At 38.1% G+C, this 17,946-nt stretch overlaps 1 protein-coding gene across 3 annotated transcripts in view; it reads right to left on the bottom strand.

Moving 5' to 3' along the window:
- Xrn2 (5'-3' exoribonuclease 2) overlaps positions 1-17,946 on the bottom strand; it is an 80,134-nt gene that overhangs the window by 14,147 nt on the left and 48,041 nt on the right. For all 3 annotated transcript variants that reach the window (XM_059261574.1, XM_059261573.1, XM_059261575.1), the window contains 5 exons: positions 17,303-17,382; positions 15,629-15,685; positions 5,584-5,652; positions 5,364-5,495; positions 3,069-3,196 (listed from right to left, as the gene is read on the bottom strand). In XM_059261574.1, the coding sequence (XP_059117557.1) occupies positions 3,069-3,196; positions 5,364-5,495; positions 5,584-5,652; positions 15,629-15,685; positions 17,303-17,382 (466 nt within the window). The remainder of the gene's footprint in view (positions 1-3,068; positions 3,197-5,363; positions 5,496-5,583; positions 5,653-15,628; positions 15,686-17,302; positions 17,383-17,946) is intronic.

Raw genomic sequence — 17,946 nt, 5'->3', positions numbered from 1 at the left:
CCTCTGGAAGAACAACCATTGTTCTTAATCACTGAGCCATCTTTCCAGCTCCTGATGTACATTTTTTAAAAGGATACATCCAACCCATGTTATAATAGTGATATAACTTATGAATTTAAAATAAACTGAGTAAAAAGAAAAGTTAAAGGTTAAGTATCTACCAGACAATATCTAAATAGACCACAGTGGAAGTAGGCTGTTACAACTTAGGAACATAATGCTTTGGGTTAGTTATGGTTTAAGTGTCCCTCAAGGATCATATGTTGAAATATGATTCTCACTGTGAGGTATTAAGGGTCCCAGGCTACTACTTAAGGCACTGAAGTAGGATTACTTTAGGCCAAAAGTTCAAGGGAAACCTGTACAACATATTAAGATCTTGTCAAAAAAAAAAAAAGGAAAGGAGAGGGTATGAGGGGAGAATGATAGGGAGAAAAAGAAGTGATTGGGGTTAGGCTAAGCTCACCAGGGTAGATCCCTCGTGACTAAATCCTGGTTAGTTTACTCAGCCTCTACAGAGTGAGTTCCAGGACAGTCAGGGCTACACAAAGAAACACTGTCTCAAAAAAACAAAAGAAAAACAAATGAAAGAACAAAAATCTTTTAAGTTGTCCTGCCTTAGGCATTTCATGAACACGGGATGGAAGGAGCCTCTTAATGGTCAGCAGACACTTTTACCTTTGCTGCTCAAGCCTCTTTAGTTCTGTAGAAGTATATACCATGCAGTACTTAAGAATCCTGATAACTATCTTCTTGAGAAATAGTAGCTAAACTAAGATTACACTGGCTGTAGCGTTTCTGCGTCTCAATTCTTTTTCTTATGTGGTACAATTATAGACAGAAATAAATGGTTAAGAGCCATAAGAAAAAGAGAACCGAAAAGGAATGTGTCAATAAAGAGCTGGCTTTGAAAATGACCTGGACATGCTCTCACTGCTTCCTAGCAAAATCTCAGGGTACAGAGAGTTCTTTCAAACTCATTAGACTCCTCTATTGCACATGGCAGGCATTAATAACAAAGATAAGGAAACACTCAGAAATGTCATCTGCTAGATATTAGAAGCAAGTAGTTACTCAGCTATTGCACTACATAGATTGCCATGGATTCACTAAACTGCACCCCTCTGTAACACACACACACACACACACACACACACACACACAAATAGAATGAGGCATTGGAGAGAAGGCAGCAGTTAAGAGTACTCATTTACAGCACTCATGTCAGGTAGTTCACAACCACCTGTTAATTCCATCTCCGGGAATTCTGATGACCTCTCTGGTCTCTGCAGCACCTGCACACATGTGGCATACATATACATGTGGCATGCACACAAACACACAGACACAAAAATAAAAACCTTAAAAAAAAAAAAAGTATGGAGGTACAGAGTTTCCCTGACAGTGAGCTATGACATTGTACTCAATTTCAGTAAGTCATATAACACAGCAAAGCCACAGCATTAGATAGCGTACTGACAACAAGTGGGCCCTGAAAAACTGAGACCTTCAGATCTTATTTCTTCTTAGATACTACATCCATAAAATCTGTGCTTCAAGTTAGAAATTGATTTGTAAATCAACTGGCATTAAAACTGTGATAAGTGGGTCTTTGTGAGTTCGAGGCCAGCCTGGTCTACAGAGCGAGATCCAGGGAAGGCGCAAAGCTACACAGAGAAACTCTGCCTCGAAAAACAAAAACAAAACAAAACAAAACAAACAAACAAAAAAACCCACACAACTGTGATAAGCACAGAGCCTGTAGACATGTTGTAACAATCACCAACTTTACCTGGCACTTTAATAACTACCTAGCATACCCACCTAAAGCCAATGCCTAGCTCTATGGTATATAGTACTGAGATACAATTTGGATCAAGAAAGGATGGCTTAAGTCTGGTGTGGCAGATTCAAGCCTGTTGTCCCAGCACTCAGAAGGCTAATGCAGAATTTCTGTAATTCTGAGACCAACCAGGGCTACATACTGCCAAACAAAGCCTTATCTCCAAAACAAGAAACAACAGTAACAAAAAAGCAATTGAGATGGGAGGAAGGAGAAGTGGAGGGAAGGAGGGAGCAAAGTTTAAAGATTTCTGAGTTCTTTGCACTACAACAGCATTCTTTTTATTCCACGTGGTAGCAGAGGTCAAACACAGGAGCCTGACAAGCAAGATAAGGATCTACTGTTAAGCCATACCCCCTGCTCCCATCCTTCTTTTGAAATTAATTTTTGTAAAATATTACAAATATTCAAAAAACAGATTTTAAGCGTTATTGCACCTCCAAATTAACAAATGCTAGCCTTTTGCCAAAGCCAAACTGTTGTCCCCACACTGCTACCTTTGTCTGGTTGGATAGCAACCACATAACCAGGAATGGAAAAGTAAAGGCCTTATTAAGGTAGTGTAGAGAACCTGGTGCCTGATCTGTATTTTCATGGTGAAAGAGCAGAGCCATGGAGCTCAACAAAACAAGACAAGACATTAAATGGGAATGAAGTTAAATTCAGTGGGAAACCTAAGCACTCAACTGTTTTCTATCATTACTATGGCAATCAAAATATTATCTTACTTCTTTTGTGGCTGACATTCTAAACTGTGCCTAACACGGTGTTGAGAAGTGAAAGAAAGGCCAAGGTTCTCTCAGATGAGAAATACTACCACCCAAAGCAATGCCTGGCTCATGTTAGGTAGAGCTAACATACAATTTGGGCCAAGACAGGAATACTTTTGCCCTTCAACATCTAAATGATCACTATTTCAACTCTTAAAGTATTTGTATTAATGGATAAACATCCATCAACTAAGTATCTGCACCGTGAACTAAGAAATAGGTTTATAAAATCAAGAAAAGGAAGAAATTCAGTTCACCTTACTTAATTAGCTAAATATAAATGAGAGAAAGTATCTGAAACATTTTTTATACAGTGTTCTCTTACAACTCTTCTAGCAATGTTTAATTCTATTTCTCCATCGAAACAACCAATCTTTTTGGCAATGAGGATGAGAACCAGCCTGTGCTGTCCTATTTCATTTAGAATGTAAAGTAAGCCATCAGTAAAAACTTACTTGACATAAGTTTTGGAATCTGCGCTTGCCCTCTCAACAGCGGCCTGTATAGGCTGCCCTGGTAAGTGGCAGGTGGCGGTGCAGTGCTGCTGTAAACACCAGTCCCCGAGCCTCTCGGCATAACATGGCTGTCAAAGAGACCCCACATAAGAAAAAGGGTTGAGAGAGATACACAAAGATATATTAACACATGAAGCTAACAAATCAAACACTAGTGTTGCCTCTTTATTTTAGAACTGATTAATATAAAAATAAGGTTCATAACTAATGTTCAAAACTGTACACATGGTAATAGTAATAGCAAATGTTCATCTGCCACATCAAGATGGTCATAATCCTCTAAACATCTAATTACTTATGTAAAAGGCAACAAATCTGTATGCATAAGCTTTTTTTCTCAATGATCTGTTCTGTTAATGTCACTACTAATTACTATTCTGTATGTTGCTATTTCAATTTACCAAATCAAACACTGCCCTGTATCTTTCTTTACTCTTAGTAATTATAACATGCAATCTAGACTACTTCACTATGTTACTGAAACTTTCCTCTCATTTAGTGCTAGATTACAGGTTCTGATGAACAAGACATAGTTAGGTGTACAGCTATGTTCCTTTAAAACTATTTTCTCAAGTTCCAAATAATAAGAATTTACATAAAATATTGTCTTTGAAACTAGGAACTCTACCTAAAAGTACTTCAATGTTGCCTTCTAAAAGATTAAAAATGATACAAAAATCTTACTCGTCTATTCTAAAGTTGTTTCTTTAATTACCAAGAACAAAGAGTTTCCAAACAGTGACAGTATTAGCTGACATTTTCAGTGTTGACGCTATCACCATTTCATAAGGCAGGCATAATTACTGTCCACTTTACATATTAGGAAACTTAGATGTACAGCAGTGTAACTTTTATAAATATAGGAAGAAACTTCAAAAAAACAGACTAAGTTTTACGTTTAACCTCTAAGCCACTATTTTTCTTTTGACATCTCATTAATATCAAAAATACCTATTAATGAGTTATAATTTTAATTCCTGAACTACGAGTTATTAACATTTCCTCCAACAAGTTGCTTTTTCTGAGATAGGGTCTCACTTTGCAGCCCAGGTTGGCTTCCAACTTGTGATCTTGTCTTAACCTTGCAGGTATTATAGGCATATGCTACCACACCCACTCAGAGCATCATTTTTTTTCTTTGTTTGTTTAAAGTTTTTTTGAGACAACGTTTCTCTGTGTAGCTCTGGCTGTCCTGGAACTCACTCTGTAGACCAGGCTGGTCTCGGAACTCACAGAGATCCACCCGCCTCTGCCTCCTGAGTGCTGGGATTAAAGGTGTGTGCCACCACCCAGCCATCACCATTCATTTTATCCCAGCCTTAACTATCATTGTTTCAAAGTCCTCTAAATATAGCTTCTTCTATCACTAGGAAAAAAGACAATCTGACATCAAATAAGAGTAAAAGATAAAAACCACAAATGTATAAAGGAAATATAGATGATCAAATAAAAATTATCTTAGCTGGCTTGGAAATGTCAATTCAAACTACAGTGAGATACCAGCTTTTAAGCAAAGGAAAACAAAACTTTAAGAGCCTGGTGTCTTTATGTACTAATATATTAGTTAATACTTCATAAAGATACTCGGTTGTAATGATACATGACAAATGCAAACCTCATTGATATTAAAAACAATATTTCGACGGGCGGTGGTGGCGCACGCCTTTAATCCCAGCACTCGGGAGGCAGAGCCAGGCGGATCTCTGTGAGTTCAAGGCCAGCCTGGACTACCAAGTGAGTTCCAGGAAAGGCGCAAAGCTACACAGAGAAACCCTGTCTCGAAAAAAACAACAACAACAAAAAAACAATATTTCATTCCTTTGTCTGTTAGAAAACTAGAAAAACCTATTAAGAGAATAGACTCTTCATGCAATAAAAAAAGCAATATATTAAGAAATACAGATGTGAACATCTAAAGTGAAGAAAGGTTAATCCCAGCACTCTGAAGACAGAGGCAGGCAGATCTCTGTGAATGAGGTCAGCTTGGTCTACATAGGGAGTTCCAGACCAGAGAGCCAGAAAGGTCCTATCCCACAAAAAACAAACAAACAAACAAAAACAAAAAACAACACAAACAAAGGGATGGGGGTAGATTATCAAAATTACTAATATAGATACAAAATTGTTGTACTGTATAGTCACTTAAGTATCTGTGGCAGAATTACTGACTTGTTTCAGAATGACTCAGGGGGAAAAAAAAAACCATAATATATAAACAGGAATTGTAAAACTCACCCTAAAGTTCTAAAGGCTGCCTGGTCCAGATGAACAGGCCGCCGATCCCGATTAAAGCCAAGCTGGGGTTTCCACTGCCGCCCATTGCTGGATTTTTCCCAATCACCAGGTTTTAGAACTGCTGCTGGCTTCCTGGACATTTAAAAATACACTATTTTAGGATACAGGGATGGACGCTATAACAAAGCACAAATCTAAGTAGGTAGTTTACTGTTGTTACCTTGCTCCTGGAAGCATTACAGCTTTAAAAACATAATCTTCAGCAAACTGTGGATCTTTAAAATTAATACTGAAAGAGAACAACGAAAATTTTAAAATGATTGTGTCATTGGTTTTAATTATCAAGTAAACAAAAGATACTTTTTTTGGGGGGGGGGTTTCGAGACAGAGTTTCTCTGTGTAGCTTTATGCCTTTTCTGGAACTCACTCTGTAGTCCAGGCTGGCCTCGAGCTCACAGAGATCCGCCTGGCTCTGCCTCCCGAGTGCTGGGATTAAAGGCGTGGGCCACTGCCCTACATACAAAGATACTTTTTATGTTAAACAGAGAAACTAAAATTCAAAACTGTCCAAATTATTATCTTAGATAATGACTGTCAAATGGTTAATATCTTTCTTACCAAACTACCTCTGATCTCTAATATATTGTCTTCAGGTAACTTTCTCTATAGAAAGAACCAAGTTCTAGATAACTGTAAATGACCACAGAAAAAATGATACACATTATCCCAAATTTTGAAAATTTCTAGTACAGAACTGGAAAAGGTGAGGAAGTTTATAACAAAATCTAAAAATAAAATGTGTACACATATAGCTAAGCAACTGTGCTGGCTAGTTTCATGCCAACTTGACATAAGCTAGAGTTTTCTGTGAGGAGGGAACCTCAATCAAGAAAATGCCTCCATAAGATCAGGCTGTGGGCAAGCCTGTTAAGTCATTTTCTTAATTAGTGACTGATAAGGGAGGGCCCAGCCCATTGTGGGTAGTGTCACCATTGAGCTAGTGGTCCTGGGTTCTATAAGAAATCGGGCTGAGTAAATCATAAAGAACAAGCCAGAAAGCAGCACCCCTCCATGGTCTCTGCATCCAGGTTTCTGCCCTTTTTGAATTCCTGTCCTGACTTCCTTTGATGATGAACAATGATATAAAAGTGTAAAATAAATAAACCCTTTCCTCCCCAAGTTGCTTTGCTCATAGTGTTTCATCGCAGCAATGGAAACCCTAACTAAAATAGCAACTTACAGGGGAAAACAAACACTAAGAGCTTCACTAAACATCATAGCTGGAATCTCACACCCTGCTTTAATAAAATCTTGGTTAACAATTAAAGATATACTGAGGAGCTCAATCAAATGCCCTTTTTGGTGGTGGTAGTATATATATATATATATATATATATATATATATATATATATATATATATATATATATATATATATCTAGGCCCTAAATTGTTAGATGTATGTCCGAGTCTTCCTCCTGACTCAGGAAAAGCCATTCTAGGAGTTTAGTTATGCATCAGGGTTATACTCAAGAAAGCTTATGACACCCTTATTCACCATGTTGTAAGTTATAATCTGAATGTGTGAATAGTATTATAACTTGTTAAAGAAGCCAAGGTTCATCCAACAAATGAAATCCTCAGGAGACAGGTAAAAAACTTAGTAACAAAAAATGACATGTGTAAAGTATATGCACAATAGACCAAACATACGTTTCAGTAATTATTTGTTATTTTCTTTGTGTAATGATTTTCACCCTGTCAATCCTATTTTTTTTAATATTTCCCAAATTACTCTAATAATTACAATTAATTACTATAATCCATTAAAAACTTTTGCCTTGTGGTGGTGGTGCATACCTTTAATCCCAGCACTTGGGAGGCAGAGACAGGCTGATCTCTGTGATTCAAGGCCAGCCTGATCTATAAAGTGAGTTCCAGGACAGCCAGAACTGTTACACAGAGAAATACTATCTCAAAAAACAAAACAAAACAAAAAAATTTTACTGAAAAGGTTGACATTTTGAGGCAGCTAATTATTTTCTTTCTTGTTCAATATTATCCTTTTTATAACTAGGGTCCATACTGAAAAATTTACTACAGTGAGACTTAACTGTATATTTTAAGTACACACATCACAAGTACAATAAAAAGTAGCATGAGCACAAGGAACTACTGAACAATACTTCGTTTAGATGACTGGTTCATCTTCCATCTCACTTCTTACTTGCAACAACTATCTTTATTCCTGGTGTCCTTGCTGGGCAAGGTGGCAGAGAGAGGGCAAGACAGGAACAGCAGTGAAATGTTCAGTCTTGGAAAGAACACGGAAATGATGTATTTGGGGTCACTAGGGCTTTGGAAATACCAAGAAAGAAAACTAGCTCTATATGTTCTCAAGTACTGCCTCATAGCAGCTATCTTGTTTCATTCAGTAGGTTTCCAATCTGCTAGGTTGTCCATTACACACACATCAGGGTGGCCGTCTGTACACAGACTGATTAGGCACCAACCCTGTCTTCTCTTCTAAAACCAGAAATAAAGAACGTTTCACAGTTTTTGTTTTTTTGAGACAGGGTTCCTCTGTCATAATTGTTTTATAAACAAGAAAGTAGATATGAAACAAGATGCCATAGAAAAGATGCCAAATTAAAGCTGTGTGCACTTGCCTTCCATAAACAAAGGTATGCATGAATGGGGGAAAGGGATAAGAGAATTCTTTTAATTGGGAACCAAGGAAAACACCCTAGGGGCTGCAGTCTGAGGTACAGTAAAACTAGTTATGATATGGCAGAAAAAGAAATTGCTGAAATCTATAAAACACCTGAAGAATTAAAACTGTCTTTCTCAAACTATTCCAAAGGACCAAAAAAAGAGACTGTGCCAAACTCATTCTATGAGGTTAGCATTATCGAGATACCAAACCATACAAATGGCATAATAACCAAAAAGAAACATATAGACCAATATTTCTGATGAACACATATGTAAAGATTACCATCAAAATCCTGTCAAACCCAATCTGATAGCACATCAAAAAGATCAAACACCACGAGTAAGTAAGATTTATCCCGGAGATGTAAGGGCATTTTCACAAGTCAGTGAAAGTAGTGTCTTTGGTATATGGTTTGAATGTGTAATGTCTCCCACATGCTCATGATTTGAATGTTAGTTGTAAAAACCAGGAGGTGGCCTACCTGGAGGAAGTAGGTCACTAGGAGCAGATCTACTGAGTGTATTATTTATGGCCTCTTCCTGCCACATTCTGTTTCCTGGTTAGTAATGAAGAAAAACAACTCTCCTCTCCCACACATTTCCATCATCATAGTGCTCTGCCCACGTTTGTGAGACCAAACAACTATGGCCCAAACCATTTAAAGCTGTAAGCCAAAATAATTTATCCTCTCTTAAGCTGTTTCAGGGACCCTGTCACAGCAATGAGAAAAGTAACTAAGCAGCATTACACTAATGTGATGGAAGTGGATGTAATGTAATTAAAGTAACATAATTAAAGGGGAAGGCAAAACCATATGCTCCTCTTAATAAAAGCACCCAATAAAACCAACATTCCCTTTGTTTGTTTTTTTCGAGACAGGGTTTCTCTGTGCAACAGCCCTGGTTGTCCTGGAACTCACTTTGTAGACCAGGTTGGCCTCAAACTGGAACTCACAGAGATCTGCCTGCCTCTGCCTCCCAAGTGCTGAGATTAAAAGCATGAACCACCACTGCTGGGCAAAATACAACATTCTTTCATGATAAAAACCCTGAATAAGTTAGGCATAGAAGGAAAATGTGTCAATATAACAAAGGCTATATGTGAAAAAGCACAATCAATTTTAAGCTTTAATAGGAAAAGGTTGAAATTGTTTCCCGAAACATGGAACAATACAAGTCTTTTTTGTTTTTGTTTTTGTTTTTGTTTTTCGAGACAGGGTTTCTCAGTGTAGTTTTGGTGCCTGTCCCAGAACTCACTCTGTAGCCCAGGCTGGCCTCGAACTCACAGAGATCTGGCTGGCTCTGTCTCCCGAGTGCTGGGATTAAAGGCATGCGCCACCACCGCCCGGCTACAAAAGTTTTATATTCACCACTCCTATCTAACATAATTTTGTCAGGGTAACTAGGTAAGACAAAGAGATAGAGGACATCCAGAGTGAAACAAAAGAGCGAAGGAGCCAATTTACTGTTGTCAGATTATATGCTCTTATATACAGAATCCCCTGAGGACTACCAAAACCCAATGGAATTGATAAATTTAGTAAAGTTAAAGGATACAAAAATCAGCACACACACACACACACACACACACACACACACACACACACACACAGAGAGAGAGAGAGAGAGAGAGAGAGAGAGAGACACACAGAGAGAGACAGAGAGACAGAGAGAAGCATTTCACCCCATTACTAACAAAGGGGCTGGAAGGCAAATTTTTAAAAAGTAGTCTAACTAGTGGGTCTAAAGAACTAGCTCAGCAATTAAAGGCACTTGCTGCTCTTGCAGAGGACCTGTATCCACACCAGGCAGCTCATAACCACTTGTAATTTTAGTTCCAGGGAATCCAACTTTGGTTTCTAATATCCACAAACATGGAGCACATACACATAAAAACACTTTTTTAGAGGCAGTCTCATTCCCATATTCAACATTTTAAAGGTAGAAAAAAAACTACGAATACATTAAACTAAGAAAGTAAAAGATATCTTTATTAAAATTATATGATACTGACAAAAAAATGTGCAAAGATATACAAAAAGCTATAAAGATGGCCCAGGCTCAAGAAATGGAACCATTAGCCAGGCGGTGGTGGCACACACCTTTAACCGCAGCACTTGGGAGGCAAAGGCAGGTGGATCTCTGAATTCGAGGCCAGCCTGGTCTACAGAGTGAGTTTCTGGACAGCCAGGGCTACACAGAGAAACCTTGTCTTAGAAAAATCAAAGAGAGATTTTTAAAGGGAACAAAGACATGGTCTTCTTCCTAAAAACAAAGAAAAACTCAATTTAATTGAAGTAGCCCTCTTCATTAGGGATCTGAGAGAACTGTAAACTCTACAAAAATGATCTGAGCACTTACTATATTCTCCCAAGGAAGACACAAAGCTAGTTCTACAGGTGCATACAACAAATGCCTTAAATTCTCAAGACTTTATTCTCACCTGGAGTAGGCACAGACAGTTTAGGCAAGAGCCTTCAAAGGGCATGTTCAAGTTCAGATGACAGATTGAGAGGATGATCTATCAGAAAGTCACATACAGAATGATCTGAAACTAAGAAAATGAACAAGACCAGCAAAATAACAAGCTCCCAGAAAAGGAACTAGTCCCAGGGTGCCAAAGATTATCTCCTCTGGCTATGTAAACCAGGCTGGCCTCAAACTCAGAAATCTGCTGTGATTAAAGGCTCACACTAGCATGCCTAGGTAACAATGAAGAGATTTCATAAGAGCTGAAACTAACATCTGGGAAAACAAATTCACTCATTCATCCACATATGCAGTTGACTTCATGCACCATTCCTTTAACTGTCTAAAATTTCCAGTTTTCCATGCTCATGCTCTGAAAGGGAAAAAAAACTTCAAGCCAATAGGCGAAATAATTCCCAAAGCTTCCCTCAGAACCGCACCCAAACAATAATTTTTATATGTAAGATATTATACAAATCACTTAGAGAAAGAAAAGTATCTAAAAATAAATTTGGACATTCTAATTCAGGGGACAAAGATTTACTTATCTTAAAGACTAAATCATTCTTTTTCTTTAGATATCTGAAAACATAATATAGATAGTCTTCTAAAGTTAAAGACTTTTGGAATTTTTAAATCATTCCTAAAAATGTGTACAAAAGTATTTTCATGGTTTTTTTTTGAAACGTACTTTCCAATGCTGTAATATCAGCCACAACACAAACTTATTCCCTAACGCAAAAACCCACTAGGCAAAGATCCAAAGGGAAAAAAATTGATTAAAGTTCAAAAGCCTTTTAAAAAACACTTTCCCTCTTCATTTACTTATCTATTTGTGCAGGGGGACACACATGCCGTGGCACAAGCGTGAAGGTCAGAGACAGCTCGTAGGGTTACCTGGTTCTCTACTTCCACTATGTGCACTTCAGACATTGAACTCAGGCTACCAGGTTTGGCAGCTGGCATCTTCACCTGCTGAGATATCTCTGGCTAAGGATAATCTTTGATACAGGTCCATACATTTGCCATCCCTTCAGCATTCTCGGGTTTATTATCTTGTAGGTAGGTGTCCAGGTGGAGCACCGAAGGGAAACATACAGAAGACGAGCCCCAATCTCCGAGACCAGAAACAGGGACTAGTGTGCAAGTAGAATTTATCCGGGAGAGGAAGCAGCAACACTGAAAACAGGAGAGAAGCACGCTGCCCCTCTCAGAAGTCCAAGGAAGAGGCAAGTCAACAACAGAATGGCTATAGCAGAAGGGTTATATCTCTACAGCACTTGCCCCAAAGCCTTAAACAAAAGCTCCTAGACCAGAGCAGCCTATGAACTCAGTAGACTGTTCGGCTGAGGCCAGAGAACCATGTTCAGATTTTACATTATTCCATACAACTCTGTGCACCTGAGAATATTTTCACCTGCTTTTTCCAAACAGATGTAACAGTGCTGACTCACTCAACATCATTTTGACTTAGTTCATTTTCAAATATATTCTGAGGAGCTGTCAAGATGGTAAAAAGGGTAAAGACACTTACTGCACAAACCTGGCTACCCAATTTAATCTCTGGAACCCACAAAAAGGTGGAAGGAAAGAACCAATTCCACAAAGTCATCCACTGACAGTCACATGTGCTGTGTGTGCGTGCACATGTACCTGTATGCCTAATAACAAATTTTAAAATTAAAAAGAATTATTCTGACAAGTGCTATTTCAACACTACTGTCTGAGAATGGTAACATGTTTCTCAGAGCAAGGAGAAAACTCCAAACAGCAAGCTTCATTTTTACTCTACCTTTCCCTATACACTCTGTGATTAATGCTAAACCAGCATGCCAATACAAACTGTTTTTGCAGGGGAGTTTTTATGATCCATATACTTGACATTTTAAACCACTTAAAGAGTTTATAGAATTGTGACTTCTATCAGGAGAGGTTAACCAGTTCAGTGTCCTAGAAGTCAAATCCTCCCAAGTGTTTTCCACCATCAGATCTTCTGTTGAGTGCATGTATCCCACTTCCTTCAAGTTTTTGATTCTTAGTTACCTATCTGCCAGCTGTGAGCCTTATAAATACTGTGGTAATCATTACATTTAAAATTCCATTTACACACAATCCAATTAAAAAACAAAAACAAAACAAAATGTCCTGAAGAGATGAATTCATTCAAAGGTGATCAGAGCAAGTTTGAAAGACACCTCTTTGAAGAAAAACAAGTCATACTGAAAATGTCATATATAAAATTATGCAAGTTATATACTGTTTTAACAGAAAACAAGCAAAAAGCAAGAATATTTCAAACACTGAAAGGAAGGCAAAAAGGTCAAAGTGATGTTGAAAGGGCCAGCCAGAATGGCAAGGAGGTAACCTTAAGAAAGCAGAGATTGAGGCCACAGAACCAATGACCCTTTCACAGGAGTCGCATAGCTGATATCCACATTATGATTTATAACAGTGGCAAAATTACAATTATGAAGTAGCAATGAAAATAATTTTATGGCTGGGGGTCACACAACACAAGAAACTGTATTACAGGGCCGCAGCATTAGGAAGGTTAAGAACCACTGCTCTAAATCATGACCGGCCTGGAAAGTACGTGTGGAGTGTGTGTACACGCCTCCTGCCCCTCCAAGAAAAGAGGCAATTGTGCTGCTGCTCTGTACTTTTCTATAATTTAAATCATATATAGAATGATTTATATATTTAGAGTTTGTTGGGGGATACCCAATCACACTGTGAACCCTGAGTTTGCGTTTGCATTGATTAAATAAAGTTAACCTTGAGTTAGGAGGCTGAATTCGCAACTAGTTAGTGAAAGTAATCATAGAGCATCAGAGGGACACTGGGAGAGATAGAGACACAGGAAGTTGGAATGATGTGGCCTTTTCTTATTTGGTGGAACAGAAGCACAGGTCTTTCAGAGACACCAGCAAAGACAGAGAGGTAGCTAGCTGCTACTCAGCCTCTCTGAGCTTGCAGGTTTTCACCCCAGCTTAGAATCTTGAGTCTTATTTATAAATAGAACGATAGAAATTTAGTTAAAGCTACTGTTAGCGGCAGTGACAGTGCAGGTGCCTGTGGGAACAGAATTCCCGCCAGGCTACAGCCTGAGCAGCCAGGCTGCTCTGCTGTTAGAGAAGCAGGCCGCTAACTGCAGAGTTGCAATTGCTGGCTGAAACAGCAATAGATTAAGGTTCAGCCACTGTGCTGAAGATAAAACAACAGGAGTTAGCAGATTATTAGAAAAAACACTACCCAAACAAATTAAAATAGTGAAAACAAAAACAAAAACAAAATGAGGACAATTAAATGAACATCAAAGGTAAGCTACTAACACACCAAATGGCTTAGGAAATCAGTATGAAAGAAATAAAAGATCTCCCAGGACACTGGTTCTATGTGTTTACAGTCTTTTATAACCTTGGGAGATAAGACCAGAGGTGACAGGAACCAATCCAAAGTCAATCTGAGGAAAGAATTTCTCAAGAATAGAAGGAGATGCTGGCTGAGGGAAAGTATGAAAAAAGTCAAAATAAATGACTGGAAGGTTCTATTTTTTTATCTTCATTTATAAAACAATTATAATTGGAATATACAACTTGTACACACATTGTGTACACACACACACACTTACAAAAAGCTGGATCTTGGCCTCAACATCATCTCTCAGAGAAAATGCTGAAAATTACACTGTAAAATAAAAATTAGCTCAAGTTTTCCACAAAACTCTAGAAAATTGTCTCAAAAAGTCCATGTTTGAAGTTAAAAGTTTCAACATATAGTTGAATATGTGCCTAGAACTTAGATTTATTTTGTAAACTTGGTGAGAACAGCAGACACATTAGGTATCAAACATTACAGGTTCAGAAACAATAAGCCAGCAACATCATCATCTATCACCCAAAAAATACTTCAGGACTTCTCCACTGATCTGTAACTCTCCTTTGGGCAAACTTCTCTATCATAATTAGAAACTTGAGTAGAATTAACTATTTCTAGAGGGGTAGGTAGTAAAGCCTTTGAAAAATGCAGAAAACTCAAGGAGTACAAACAAAAATGTGACAATTCAAAAAGAGAACTGGTGTAATTAACTGGCCTGAAGCACCAGTGTGAGGCAGAGACCCCACAGGTTAATGCAACGTCCACACTTAATGTGGCAAAGCCAGATTGTTTGGGATGGGCTTACGAGCACGGCTTTAAAATCTACACTTCACTCTTAACAAAAGACAGAGTCAGGACAAACCACATACAAAGATGAACAGCAAAACAAAACAAAACAAAACAAAAAAGCCCTTCTAGAACAGCAATTAGCTACTAACTAGATCCATTTAAGCCAGGAAATAAACTGGTTATATTTTGCAATGAGAAATTTAAGTGAAATCTAAAGTATCTCCTGAAAGTATGAGCAATTTTAACAATGAGTCAAAGAGAAAGACTTAGAATTATCAGGTATTTACCAAATTCTTAAATGTGTTTGCTTTAGTCTTGCCTGAACACTGCCAAAAATGATGACAGCATAAACTCTGGCACCCAGAGTTGCAATTATATCACACAGAGAAGCAGTGTGTTGCTATACACTTTTATTTGCAACAGTTACATTCCTTTCTCTTTTTTTGTAACTCAACAGAAGATGCTGAAGTGAGGGATAAATTTTCCAACTAATCTTAAGAAAATATGCTACACAATATTTTTGTTTTTTAATTCTGCAAGACCACAATTATAGCAATAATTACAATAACAGTGAAGCAGTGTGAGCCACTGGGGCATAAAGGTCTGTCTGCTTCTGTATAGCATGCTACCCACAAACCCCATTCTACCTCCCACTTTCCTAATCCTGGAAGAATCAGAGGTTGTCAGGGGAAACCAGAAAACAGATAAGCATGCTTGTTAAATCAGTAACCTTAACAATATACATAATTTAAAGTCAAGAGGCTCTGCTCTGAGGTCTGCAACACAAGGACTCTCAATCTCCAAGAACTGGTGAATTAACACTGCTATTTCCTTGTAAATTAGAGATCTGTTAAAATTCACTTGTAAATGTGAAGCTGTGCCCTGAGCAAAGACTCTGAATTCTAGAAAACTTACCTGACTGCAGTGTTCTGTGTCAGGTCCCGTAACATGGGCACAGGGGAACATACTGTTCTAAAGGGAAACAGAAGAATCACCAGTGTGCATAGGGAAACTCTTTGAGCAAGTAAGACACGCTGTTTGTGAGGCTTTTGAAAAAAATAAATCATTAAACTGCACTAACAAAAACAATATATAAGATGACTCTTTATTAAAAGTGAAAACAATTATGGATCAAGAGTTTATATTAACATCTGTGAACAAGAGATACTCCCCCTTCCCCAATTAATCCTAAAGGTGCAGGAAGAGATTAACCAAAAAAAAAAAAAAGTTGAATGGGAGCTGGTAAAGGGGTTCAGCAGTTAAGAGTGAACACCGCTCTTCTAAAGGACCTAAGTTCAGTTGCCAGCACCCATGTTAGAAGGCTCACAACCTCCTATGGTTCCAGCTCTAGGGGGCTCTGACACCCTTTTCTGGCCTCCACAAATATGTGCACTCACATGCACATACCCACACAGACAAGAACTCACATGATTAAAAAGAAAATAAATAATTTAGGAAAGGCCAAATAGTCATTAACCATAAGATTTTTAATCTCACTAGTAACCAGAGAAACATAACTCTAAACCACAAGAGAGCATTAAACAGATTAACAAAAAAGTGGTAACAATGTCTCAAGGGTCTGCATCAATCTCTCTCACAAACTACCACTCACTGGGATGATACTATACTGTAGCCACTTTGAAATATCCAACACACTCTAGTGATTAGTAAGTCCCCTCCGGAATATGTGCCCCGAGTAGGTGTCCAAACACTCTGGCCTCAGAACTGTTTTATATTCTTTAAAATTACAAAGTTGGGCTAGGGAAATGATTCAGTCAATAAAGTGCTATATAAGCATGAAGACCAGAGCTCTACCCCAGCACCATGGAAAAAGCTGAGCATGGCAACCTGTCTTTGTAATACCAGGGCTGAGAAAGTAGAGACAGAAGGATCCCAAGTACTTGCTGGACAGCCAGTGTAGTCAATATGCCAGCTCCAGGATCAGAGAGAGACCATGTCTCAAAAAAGAAAAGAAAAATAAAAAGGTAGAGAGTAAATGAGGAAGGTATCCAATATAGCTGTCTAGGTTTCTATACAAGTGAATATATGCACACACTTGTGTACACACACACACGATGGAGAGGGGGATCGTAAAGAACTTTTATGTTGTCTATAACTATTTGTCTATTTAAGAATTTAAAATACTAAATTAGCATAAATAACATTTCAATATAAAACAACTGTATTTTACAAAACCCAACAAGAAGAAATAAGAATATTACTGTTACTTTAATCTAAAAATCTGGCTTATTTATTTCAATTGTCTTTTCTGCTTCTTATCCCACATCTTGCCTCTGAAAACTCCAATTTTGTGTGTTCAAGAAACAGAATGGAAAAAGCAAGTGACATTGGAATAGTAGTAGCATATGGTAAAGCTGTGACTGTGCAGGTGGCTTAGTTCCTTCTGGGCTCTAAGAAACCCCCACAGAAGGCAGCAAAGTTACTAAATGCTGCAGATGGGCTTGGAATCCATGTCTTTATTTTAGTCCAGCAGAATTTTGTTATAAGTATAATTTTCACATTGGACAAAAAGGACAACCTAAGTAAGCTTCCTTCTAGTTGTCTCAATGATACATAACGGGTACTTACTGATCTGGAAGAATGGCTTCTGCATCCAAAGAAAACTTTCCTTGAATCCCATGACACAATTCAGGTGGTACATCTATTGGCTGTGGAAAAATGCATTCCTATATTTAATAAATGAATGGTACACGAGGATGCATCCGAGACTTGTGTACCTTCTCTTAAGAGGATATAAGTTCAGAGGACTGTTACTCAGGGCCAAAGGTGAAGGTGCAAGCAAATCAAGGATCTATCAGCAGGTGAGCTGATAAACAGATTACGCATTTGCTTCATGCTGAACATCATTTAGTCATACAAAGAAAGGACATTTTGGTAATGCCTATGACAAGGATGAACTTTCAATATGCCAAGTGAAATGAGGCAGAAAATGAGGATTCCAGTTATATGAGGTACCAAGAATAAGCAGACTCAGAGATAGGTAAATACAAGACTCTGGGGGATCACAGAATGGGGAGGTGTTGTTTAACACTGTCTAAGGGGCACAGAATTTCTGAATCGGTAAACAGTAAAGTTCTACAGATGAACAGTGATGCTAGTTGTACAATACCATAAATACATTCAGTGTCACAAAATTTTATACTTCAGAAAGTTAAGGGTAAATTAAATGCTACACACACACACACACACACACACACACACACACACACACA

Source organism: Peromyscus eremicus, chromosome 4 (genome assembly GCF_949786415.1).
Source record: "Peromyscus eremicus chromosome 4, PerEre_H2_v1, whole genome shotgun sequence".
NCBI classification, from domain to species: Eukaryota; Metazoa; Chordata; class Mammalia; order Rodentia; family Cricetidae; genus Peromyscus; species Peromyscus eremicus.
Note: the sequence above shows the minus strand (reverse complement) of the source record. Positions and strands in the feature narration are given on the sequence as shown.